The sequence below is a fragment of the Sarcophilus harrisii genome, chromosome 2 (assembly GCF_902635505.1).
Source record: "Sarcophilus harrisii chromosome 2, mSarHar1.11, whole genome shotgun sequence".
NCBI classification, from domain to species: Eukaryota; Metazoa; Chordata; class Mammalia; order Dasyuromorphia; family Dasyuridae; genus Sarcophilus; species Sarcophilus harrisii.
Genome location: NC_045427.1, coordinates 662,603,236 through 662,615,006, shown reverse-complemented (window position 1 = coordinate 662,615,006; position 11,771 = coordinate 662,603,236). Strand labels below are relative to the sequence as shown.

The following is an 11,771-nucleotide window of genomic DNA, read 5'->3' as shown; positions in this document are numbered from 1 at the left end:
GTGAAGAGGAGAAACCTTATTGGAAAGGGGAAGAAAAAGTGATAAAATTTAAAGACCAATGAGCAGAGGTAGCTAAAGGGCAAGAGAGGAAGGGGAATCTACAAGAGAATCTAAAGGGAAAGGGGGCATGAAGAAATGTAGATTGAGATGAAAGCAGAAAAGATGAACTAACGTCTAAAGAAAGCAGAGATAAAAGACATATTTATGACATCTTCTAAATGAGAAAACACACATAAAACATCTACCAAATTGCCAAGTTAAGAAAATGGAATCAGGGAATAGAAATACTAGAATCTGCCATAACATCACTCACCAAAGAAAGAAAAGCGAAGGATACCTAGAAGAAGTGAAGGAAAAAACAACATTCAAAAAAAAAATTGGTCCCTTTCTAATAATTTTACTCTTTTTAAAAATTCCTGGGGCAGCTAGGTGGCACAGTGGATAGAACATCAGCCTTTAACTCAGGAGGACCTGAATTCAAATCTGGTCTCAGACACCTTATACTTTCTAGCTGTGTGACTCTGGGCAAGTCACTTAACTCCAATTGCCTAAGAAAGAAAGATTCCTTTATATGTCCTTACAAATGTGGAAAAATCAATCAGAATTTTCTACAAAACCCTTTCCATATTCATTACTTATTTTTTTTTCCAGTATGGCTGATCTGATGTCCAATAAGACTTCCCTTTTGTCTAAAAGTCTTTCCACATTGGTCACATTCATAAGGTTTCTCTCCAGAGTGGATTCTCTGATGTACAGTAAGAAATCCCTTTTGTCTAAAAGTCTTTCCACATTGGTCACATTTGTAAGGCTTTTCTCCAGTATGGATTCTCTGATGTACTGTTAGAGCTCCCTTATATCTAAAAGTCTTTCCACATTGGTTACATTCATAAGGTTTCTCCCCAGTGTGGATTCTCTGATGTCCAATAAAACCTTCCTTGCTTCTAAAAGATTTTCCACATTGGTTACATTTATAAGGTTTCTCTCCAGTGTGGATTCTCTGATGTACAGTAAGATATTCTTTTTGTCTAAAAGTCTTTCCACATTGGTTACATTCATAAGGTTTCTCCCCAGCATGACTTCTCTGATGTTTAGTAAGATTTCCCTTTAGTCTAAAAGCCTTTCCACAGTGGTTACATGCATAAGGTTTCTCTCCAGTGTGGATTCTCTGATGTACAGTAAGATATTCTTTTTGTCTAAAAGTCTTTCCACATTGGTTGCATTCATAAGGTTTCTCCCCGGCATGGCTTCTCTGATGTACAGTAAGATTTCCCTTTAGACTAAAAGTCTTTCCACATTGATTACATTCATAAGGTTTCTCTCCACAGTGGATTCTCTGATGTTCAGTAAGATCTCCCTTGTCTCTAAAAGCTTTTCCACATTGGGTACATCCATAAGGTTTCTCTCCAGTGTGGATTCTTTGATGTTTAGTAAGATATCCCTTTACTCTAAAAGTCTTACCACATTGGTTGCATTCATAAGCTTTCTCCCCGGTGTGGCTTCTCTGATGTACAGTAAGATTTCCCTTTAGACTAAAAGTCTTTCCACATTGATTACATTCATAAGGTTTCTCTGCAGAGTGAATTCTCTGATGTACATTAAGATGTGACTTTTGTCTAAAAGTTTTTCCACATTGGTTACATTCATAAGGTTTCTCTCCAGAGTGGATTCTCTGATGTTCATTAAGATGTGACTTTTGTCTAAAAGTTTTTCCACACTGGTTACATTCATAAGGTTTCTTCCCAGCATGGCTTCTCTGCTGTATAATAAGAACTCCCTCATATCTAAAAGTCTTTCCACACTGGTTATATTCATAAGGTTTTTCTTCAGTGTGGATTCTCTGCTGTATCCCAAGGGTTATCCTTTCTCTACAACCCTTTCCACATTGGTTATATTCATAAGATTTTTTGCCAGTGTGGATTTTCTCATGTGAAGCACAGATTTCTTTGCAAGTAATGTCATAGTGATTTCTCATTCTTGGCTTGTAAAGTTCTAGCACAGAAAGGCTTATCTCCTCAGGAGTGTCTTTCATTTCAAGTCTGATTTCTTGCTCTGAAAAAACAACAAAGAACAAACAATAAAATAGAAACTATACACACCTATACATTATTATCCCCTTCCCTCCATTAGCGAACAAAATCTGTTATATTCTATTTTCCCAGGAAAAGAGAAAAACCTTTATTTTCCTTTTTTATTCAAACTTTTTATTTTCAACATATATGCATTGATCATTTTTCAACATTTACCCTTGCAATACCTTGTGTTCCAAATTTTTTTTCTCCCTTCCTTCCCCCAACATCCTCCTCCAAATGGCAAATAATCCAATGTATGTTAAACATGTGCAATTCTTCTATACCTACTTCCACAGTTATTATGCTGGACAAGAAAAATCAGGTCAAAAAGGGAACAAATGAAAAAGAAAACCAAATGCAAGAAAACTACTAAAAACAACTAGGTGAAATACTAAGTTGTCATGCTTAGTCAATCCCCATGGTCCTCTCACCACTTCAGAAAAGGCTGTTACAAATATTTTTGCACATGTGGGTCCTTTTAACTCCTTTATTCTTTATCTTTATGATACAGGTTTAATAGAGACACACCTGGGTTAGAAGGTATACACAAGGTATACACAAGCCTTTTAGGCTTAGTTCCATGTTGTTCTCCAGATTGACTGGATTAGTTCACAATTGCAACAATGTATTAGTCTCCCAGTTTTCCCACATCCCATCCAACATTTGTCATTGATCTTTTCCTCTTATCTTAGCCACTCTGAGAGATGTACAATGATAACTCAGAATTGTCTTAATTTACATTCTCTGAATGATTTAGAAAAAATTTTTTTTTCATTTTAACTGAGCCGTTTGGAGTTAAGTGACTTGCCCAGGGTCACACAGCCAGGAAGTGTTATGGTTTTAGGGCAAATTTGAACTTGGGTCCCCCTGACTTCAGGGCTGGTGCTCTATCCACTATGCCTTCATTCTGGATTCTCACAGTAAACACAGAAAGTATTTTCATTTTCACTATGGGCACAACTCAGGCGTCAGCTCAGAATGGTTCATTGACTTGACCCAAATCCCAGCAGTATGACTCGAAATTACACCTCATGAATGGGCAGCCTCTGTCTATAGTATTTGACAAATTGTCTTCACTCTCAATTTTTCCTTTCCCATTCATGGTCTGCACTTTCAAGTTGTCACTTTCATTTTTTTTTTTCTGAAACAATATTTGAATACTAATCCTGTTGAGGTTTTTATGTATTTTATCAGAGGTATATGAGATTTTGTTCAAATGCTTTTCTTCTTTCAAATAATCATTGCTTGTTTCTTTTTTAAAATTTATCACATGCCCCTGCATATTCTTTTAACAAACCTAATTTTTAAAAATTGCAGGAAATCACACACACATGAGAATATGTATCTGATCCTGAACACAGCGTTAATCATCCTGTGGCATGGAAAGGCACAGCATGCTATTGTAACCTTCCCCTTTAGAAGTTCAAAAAACCTGGGGCAGCTAGATGGCACAGAAGATAGAACACCAACCCTGAAGTCAGGAGGACCCGAGTTCAAATCTGATCTCAAACACTTCAAACTTCCTAGCTGTGTGACCCTGGGCAAGTCACTTAACCCCAATTGCTTAAAATTGCAAAAAAAAAAGAAAGACAGAAAGTTCAAAAGGCCCTTGAAAGATTGAGACAATAATCCAAGGGATTTGATCCAAAAATGTGCCAGTAGTAAATTATTGTCCCTTGGACAACAAGTATGTGCGTACATCCACCTAACCAACTACCTTTCTCAGTGACTTCAAATGATCATAATCAGGAACACACCGGTTTGGGGGGTTCATGATTCCTCAAACCATGACAGCTGCTATGTGCAACATATTCTTCCAGATTCTCAGTTTGACAACAAACTCTCTCCTGAATTCCAAAAAGCTTGGACATTCATGAACAAAGGGCCAGGGGCCTGCAAAGGCCTCAGTGTCTCTCCCTGCAGCAGAGCAGTTCACTCATTGCTGGGTTCCCTAGTGATCTCGATCATGAGAGTCCCTGGTTCTACAGTCTGGCCCCAGGGCTGGCAGCCTACCTGAGGAATGCCCAGTAGAGGCCATCCTGAAATCCCCATGGGAGACCACAACCCTTCCACAAAAAGAGCCCTAAGGTGCCACTCACTGACATGCTGAGGTGGTCTTTTAATTTGAACTTATCCTTGCTTATGTTTGTGGCATGTATGTGGCAATTTCTCAAAGGATTTGATTGGGTTAAATGTTCAGTAAAGTTTCAGTGAGATAAGCCACATTACCAGTGGTAAAAAAAATAAATAAATAAATAAACCACCAAATATCTGAAGACATTCTATCTTTTTAAAAGTTTTAAAGGATATTTTAAAAAATTAAACATTATTAAAAAACAGGAAAAAAATATAATTTGAAATTGACCTTTGAGTACATTTGTTATTATTTAGTGAATACTTTTCATGAGCCAATGGAAATATAGTTCTTTTTAACAGTAATTACAAGCAATTCCCACTGGTTAGCATTTAAAAAAATGAGATTCCATCTCTCAAGGGGAGCTTATTCACCTCTCCTTCCATTGTCCACTTCATAAACTTGTGACTGTTTTCATCACATCTGTTTCAGAATCAGAATAGAGCTGAGGGTGCAAGGGGAAAAGTGTGAACAGGGCCTTGAATTAGCAAGACCTCAGTGTTCATCCCATCTCAGCAACTTGCTAGTCAACTTACAAGACCTCTGTCTGCCTCAGTGACTTTATCTATAAAAAGGGCACAATAATGGCACGCGAGATCTAGGGTTCTCATGAGGATGAAATGAGACAACACTGACACAAATTAGTCTAGGCAGTGAGGAAATACCACTATCATTCTTTGCAGATGCTATCCTAGAGAATCATGCAAAAACCTACTTGAAACAATTAACAGCTTTAGGAAAACTGCAGGATATAAAATAAACAAAGGCAAACCATCAGCATTTCTAAATATTACTGACAAAATCCAGCAGCAAGACACAGAAAGTAGGTCACAGTAGGTGCGGTATAAATGCTAGATATGGTATTTTATTCTGACCATCATCTCCCCAATTTTACTCTCCTTCTTAAACCATCATTACCTTAATTACTTAGTGATTTGGGGAGGCACTAAATTGATCCAATTTATCTGGCCCACAGAGGGTTTCTACATACTTACTGGTGTACTGTCTGCCCCAGCTGTCTGTGACCTCAAGGAGCGCAGGGGATGTCCCTTGCCTCTCTTTATGTTCTTGGAGCACAGCCTAGACACTGACTGCACGCTCTTGGTTTGGGGTTCCTGCTCAGAGGGGAGCTGACTTGGAGAAGTTCTAAGAAGTGGCACATCTGGGACAACCTGATCCCCCTTTGGCACTTTCAGGAGAATTCCATTGTCCCATATTCTCAATAATGACTTTTTATAGAATCACAGATGATCACTGGAAGGGATCTACAAGGCTTTTGAGTGCATTTTATAGAAGGAAAACCAAGAGTCAGTGATTGGTCCAGGAGTATCTGAAAAAGATTTCTGCCTAAAAAGCATCTAAAAACGAATTCCAAGGTTGGTCTTTCTCCCCCTAGAAGCCTCTGGAAATTCTCAAATCCCTGCTGTAACCCAACTCACCTGGAGAGCAGCTCCTCAGCCCTTCTTGGTCCAGCATCCAAGGTACTTGTCTTTGCTCACAATAAAAGATCACATCTTCTCTGGGAACTGGAAGCCCTGGGCATGGAAATCAGAGAGGGATGAATAGAGAAGCTTTAAATTTAGTTCTCTTTAGGGAATGGGGTCAGGATCCAGGGCCTCCACTCAGTTCCTATAAAAAAGGTTCTAAAGGTCTTAGGCCCCCTTTGCCTAATGCAAGAAAACCATAGGGTCACATCATCCTGGAGAAAATAAAAATGTTTCCCTCCTTCCCTCCTCCCCTTTCCCCTTTCCCTAAGCCCTTTCCTTTAAGTTCCTTCGGCAGAAACTTCAAACCCATACCTAGATAAGAAGGGTTATTGGGCTGATTAAATTATACTATACATGTTTATTATTTCTTTTTATCTGTCCCATTAATTTGGTATTTAGAATAGTCAAAATAAATTTTTTGCTAAAATTTTTCTTAAATTATATTTTTTATAAAAAGCATATGGCCCTCCTGGAATACATAGGTGAAAAGAAATGCTGATTCCCTTCCATTTCCTTTTTCCATAGTGGTTGCAAATTTGAGGGCAATGGGAAGGAAGATCAAGGACAAGTTTCCTATTCAAAATTCGATGACCTTTGGGCTACAAAGTGATCTTCTAAAAAAGAATATTTCAATCCAAGCTCTGTGCCAAAGGGGGTTGCAGGAATAGCTGCAGGGCAATTTCAGAACTTTGTAGCTAATCTGTGTCCAGGGAAACTAAGCAAAATACCCTAAATTATCCCTTGTTTAAATCTCCCACACAAATTTGATCTTTGACTTGAATTCCTAGGGGGTAGAACAGTTTCAAAACAAAGGACACCCTCAGTTTTTACCATACAAAGAGAAATGGGAGGACTCTGGTGCTTGGACACACAGAAACACTTTCTCCTTCCTGACATTACCCCCCTCCCTCTCTAAACCCACCCCAGAAATGAAAACCCTTTGACTGAATTCAGTTCAGGGAAATGTCCTTCCAGGGCAACTTGGGTTCCCAAAACCTCCTTCTGGGAGGGCCAGAGGCCCCCTCCTCCTGGGTGAAGTCCACAGCCCTTGAATTCACCAAGTCCTAGGCACCAAAGTTATAGTTGGCAGAAATCACTTCAAAATTCAAGAATCCATCCAACCCTCCAATTTACAGGACAAACTCAACAGAGAAGGGTTGGCTCAAAGCTCATCCATTTCTATTCAGTCAGCTCCTGAAAACAATAAGAGTCTTAGAAATTTAAAAACTTTTATACAATCCATTGGAATAAAAAGCTCTCTTTTAGGCAATTTCCTTGTGGAATCATAAGTTTGTGTTTTATTTGTAGGTGTGATCTGTGGAAACAAGAAGTGATGGAAGTTTCTTCCTCAACAAAAGTGACAAGTGATATATTCTAAAAAAAATTCTTGAAAGATGCTGCAAGTACAACATACTTTTAAAAAAATTTTTTTCTTCCTTAAGGGTCCTTATTAAAAGGGTGTTTCATGGCAAAACAGCTCAAAATTTTAATTCTTTCATTTGTCTAAACAAATATTCCTTAAATTTTAATATGTGATTACACAGAAACAAAGTAATAAAAAATTTGGCTTCCCTCATTAATTAAAAAAAATTCATGGAAAAATAATTTCTTTTAGGAATAAATGTTTAAAAAATAAAAAAAATTACAAGCTGGGGAAACAAGAATCATGAAAATAAGTTAAGAATCAACAGATGGACCTTATATAGGATAAGGTGGCAGAAGTGGGAATACCCTGATACGGGAGGGAGTCTATATTTCCAACCTCTACAAATTCATTTTGGTTCTTCTTTGAACATCTGATGCTTGTCGTGTGGACTTAGGGAAACTCACTTCCCTTATCCAAAAGAAAACCTGCCATTTGATATAACAAGTCCCAAGCTATCCTGATAAGTGATTGGGGGAATTTCTTTTCAGCCTCCACTGCATCCCTCAAACCTTTGGTATCTTAAAGTCTCTAATCTGATGACCATGTTTTAGGTCTGGGACCCGATCTGCCAGGAACATTCCATCGGCTCCCCTTTTTGATCCCCCCTGTGACTCCCAAATTCTTGTCCACTTCCTCCCCTAGAAACCTCCAATATGTATCTACCCCCAAAGATTCCCCATGATCAAAGAACTTTACTAATCCTTTTCAGGACAAAACCCTAAAACTCTCTTCTTCCCTCCTCATAATGCCTTCAATTTACTGATGACTTTTTCCTTACTAGACTAACTCTGATTAGTTTTTCTAAATTTTTTTATTGTTTTGAGGCTGCCGCCATTGGAATAATTGAATATTTCTTTAATGAAACATATTCAAAACCATTTCCTTCACAAAGGCTCCCACAACTCTCCTTTACAAAAGATGAGAGCTAATACCTCCCAACCTTCTCTTGAGAAAGCCAAGCCAACTCTTCATTATTCCCCTGTCTTTATTCCTTTGGGACTTTTCTAACTGGGCTGTCCACAAATCCCTGAATCCCCACCCAGACCTCTTTGCATTGTTCTTGGACCTCAGGATTTCTTTTGATCATTGCCAAATGAGGGAATATGAAACTGAGATTCTGCCATGCCACTTCTTCCCATTGGAACAAAAAAGAGAACAGACAGGGAATAAAAATATTCAAACGTGAAGGACAGCCCAGAGGAAATTAAGTAAACAATAATTAATATTAAATAAAAAGCTGCTCTTCTTTAAGGGAAGTGTACTGAATGGAAAGAGAGCTTGGACATAGACAAGCTAAGGATGGTAGATCTCAAAGAAGGACACAAGTGGTAAAAAAAAAAAATGGAAACCCTCATGAAGGAAATGGTCCAAGAAAACTGGTCTGAAGAGAGAAAACAGAATTTCAATGGAAAAATTGTGCACGTCATCCACAGAAAAAATTGAACCCAAACTGGAAAGCAAAAATCAAACCCATGGCTACAAACTGCCAGCCTGGTAGTAGTCACCTTTAACAATTCAATTCAGAAGCACAAAGTTCTATCAGCCTTGAGGAGAAAGACTTGCTCATAAGCCTTGAGGAGAAAGACCTGCTCGTATCCTGGAACTGACTGACTCTGGAATAATGTCAGACCAATGCAAACCAAGGAGATAAGGGCAAGGGTTAGAACAATGGGTTCCAGAGAGCACAGGAGCGGAGATGGGGCCCAGGATGACCTAGCCTGCAGAGGGGAGCTTAACAATAAGGAACAAAAAGGGGGCATTCTGTGGTGAACAGAGGCCTGAGTTCCAGTAAGAAGACAGAAAAGTGGTCAGATAAGGAGGGGAAAGCCAGGAGAGAGCCAGGTCCTACAAACAAAGAGAAGAGAGGACCCTGGAGGAGAGAGAGTCACCAGGAATGTGAAAGGCTGGAGAACAATTAAGAAAATCAGGGATTGGGGAGCTGAGATCCATAGACTTGGAAAGATAAGACCACCTGAGTGGTCAGGGAGGAAGCTGGTGAGACTTTTGAGGGATTGGTGGATATTCTCACCCTGAGGTTTGGCGGTTTAGTGTCTGAAAAGAATACTTTTGGGTTAGGGGGAACTAGCATTGGGAAGAGCAGGAGAGCATGAAGACAGGGTTAAAATTTCTAGGAGAATGCTGAAGAAAAATAAAAGGAGAAAAAGAAAGGGTAAATATTAGGGGGCAATGTTCCCCACATTGGAGCAGTGTTGTCTATGACCCTGCAGTGACACACAGTATTCTGAAAGGAAGACACCATGGAGAGGAGGAATCTGTGGGACTGGCCTAGAAGCAATGGCAGGAATGACCTACAGCACAGAGCTCAGAAGGATCACCTTGGGGGCTTTCATTGTCAGAAATATACGGGGAAAAGACAGAGAACGAGGAAGAGCGGAGCTGTGAATCAGAGAATGAGAATCTAGGCAAAACAGAAAGTGAAGTGGGACAGTGAGGAGGAAAGAAATCCTCATTGGAAAGGGGAAGAAAAATGGACAGGAGTAGCTAAAGGGCAAGAGAAGAAGGGTAATCTACAAGAAAAGCAAAAAAACAAAAAGGGTGATAAAGAAATGTAGAATGGGATGAGGCAGAAGAGATCTGAAGTAATGTCTAAAGAAACTAGAGATAAAAGGACTACTTATGGCATCTTCAAATTGGGACAACTACATATGAAACATCAATAAAAATTAACCACTGAGATAAAGATAATGCACATAGAGATACTGCAAATAAATAAATATTGTGGAAATAATTACTGCATTCATTCATTTACTGATAACATAAGAATGCAAAGATTTGCATCCTACAGGGAGATTTACTAGTGACATATTAAATAATGACTGAATCAGAGAAAAGATCTCAGCAATAACTTTGCAAAAAAGAAAATGATGAAACAATATCACAAAAATTCATGAGATTCAGCTAACGTAGTCCTCAGAACTTAGAAAAAGAATAAATTGAATCTGTATTCCAAAAAAATTAGAAAATTAAGTGAATATACCTCAAGTAATTATAAATGAAAAGATATTAAAATGGGAAGGGAAATAGATGAATAGGAAATAACAAAAAATTTAAATGATAAATGGCTTCTTTGAAAAGATTAATAAAGCTGAGAACTCTAAATTAGCAAAGACAAGTGCATGAAATCCAATCACTAAAATAGCATAAGGCAGAAGTAAAATGAGAAAAAACAGCTAGAAGAAATAAAAGGGATAAACAGCATGTTATGCAGTTTTATGCTAAAGAAAACTGAAAATAAAAGAATGTTAAGAGGAACTATCAAAACATGATATATTGAAGTCATCAGAAGATAAGAAAATTAACTAAGAATAGTTAATATCCATAGTTTACCACTAATTTCTCCAAATAAGTAAGTATCCTACCAGAATTCTTTCATTAGTCTAACAGAGACTCAGTAGCAAAAGCAGGGAAAATACAAATGCAGAAAGTGAAATTGCAAGCCAATGCATAAACATTGTATCTCTCCACCCTTCCCAAATTTAAACAAAATCCTATCCAAAACAACCACCCTGCATTCCAAGGAATCATTCATCATGCTCAAGTGGAATTTGTACCAAGGATGTAAGAATAGTTCAACACTAGGAAAACAATGAACATAATCCATTATATTATAAACCAAAACATTTAAAACCATACAGTCATTTCAACAGATGAAGGGAGTGCTTTGGACCACTTCTGAGGTAAAAACGTAATTAGAAGTACAGGCCTAGTGGGACCATTTTCAAGGTCATAATATCTATCAAAAACTTAAAAGCATTGCATGAAATGGGGTTGTGTTAGAAACATTTCCAATAAATGCAGGGGTAAAGCAAGAATGTTTACTTTCCCTACTCTTCTGACAATGCTAGCAATAGCAACAAAACAAGAGAAATGAAAGAAAGGAATAAACATGGGTAAAGAGGAGCTCAAACTAGCCCCTTTGTTGATGACAGGATGCTTCACTTGGAAATACACAGGTAATCAGCAGAGACATTAAGTAGGATAGTTAAGATTTAACAGTTTATGCAAAGTTGCAGGTTACACACAGAATCCTCCCAAGATTATTTCTAGGAAATAGAAACAAAGTCCAGGAAGCAATAATTGAGAGAAAAATCCCACTCCAAATAAGTAAAATGAGGATTCAATATCTAGGAATTAAAAGAGTTGTACAAATTCAGTTGCAATGCCATCCTTAAAGTAATGCATGACAACTTAAAAGCTAAAGGAATATCCAGTGCTTGGGCTAGGCTGCATCAGGATATAAAAATGGCAAGACTGCCCCAAATAATCCACACCTTTAATGCTATGCTAATGTCATTGAAGTCTTGCTCAAAGGGGGATCTTGGGGAAGCAATGCAGTGAAATCCTGCCCACAGACTCCTAAGAGATCTGGACAATGCAATTGATGGATTGTATCTTGATGGGGGAAATTCAGAAAAATCAGAATCCTTTGTCCAGTTTGGCTCTGGGGGGAAGAGAGGGCTATAGGTCCTGGGGAAAATCTACTAAGGAAGATACCTTACAAGGAGCATCCCTGCAATCAGATCTCGTTTGACAGGATTAAAGGAGTCACATTGGCCAAGTGCAACAGGATGGTTTGTCACCAGGTCACATAACCAGGGCCAAGGGAATCTGTGTGAATCAGAGGAAGTCCTGGG

At 38.3% G+C, this 11,771-nt stretch overlaps 1 protein-coding gene across 1 annotated transcript; it reads right to left on the bottom strand.

The window, feature by feature from the left end:
- Nucleotides 1-562: 562 nt before the first annotated feature.
- LOC116422028 (zinc finger protein OZF-like) lies at nt 563-5,820 on the bottom strand. The gene is made up of 2 exons (XM_031957105.1): nt 5,643-5,820; nt 563-2,049 (listed from the first exon to the last, which is right to left on the bottom strand). The coding sequence occupies exons 1-2, from the start codon at nt 5,677-5,679 to the stop codon at nt 632-634; spliced, it is 1,455 nt and encodes a 484-aa protein (XP_031812965.1). The 5' UTR covers nt 5,680-5,820; the 3' UTR covers nt 563-631.
- Between the last annotated feature and the right edge of the window lie 5,951 nt (nt 5,821-11,771).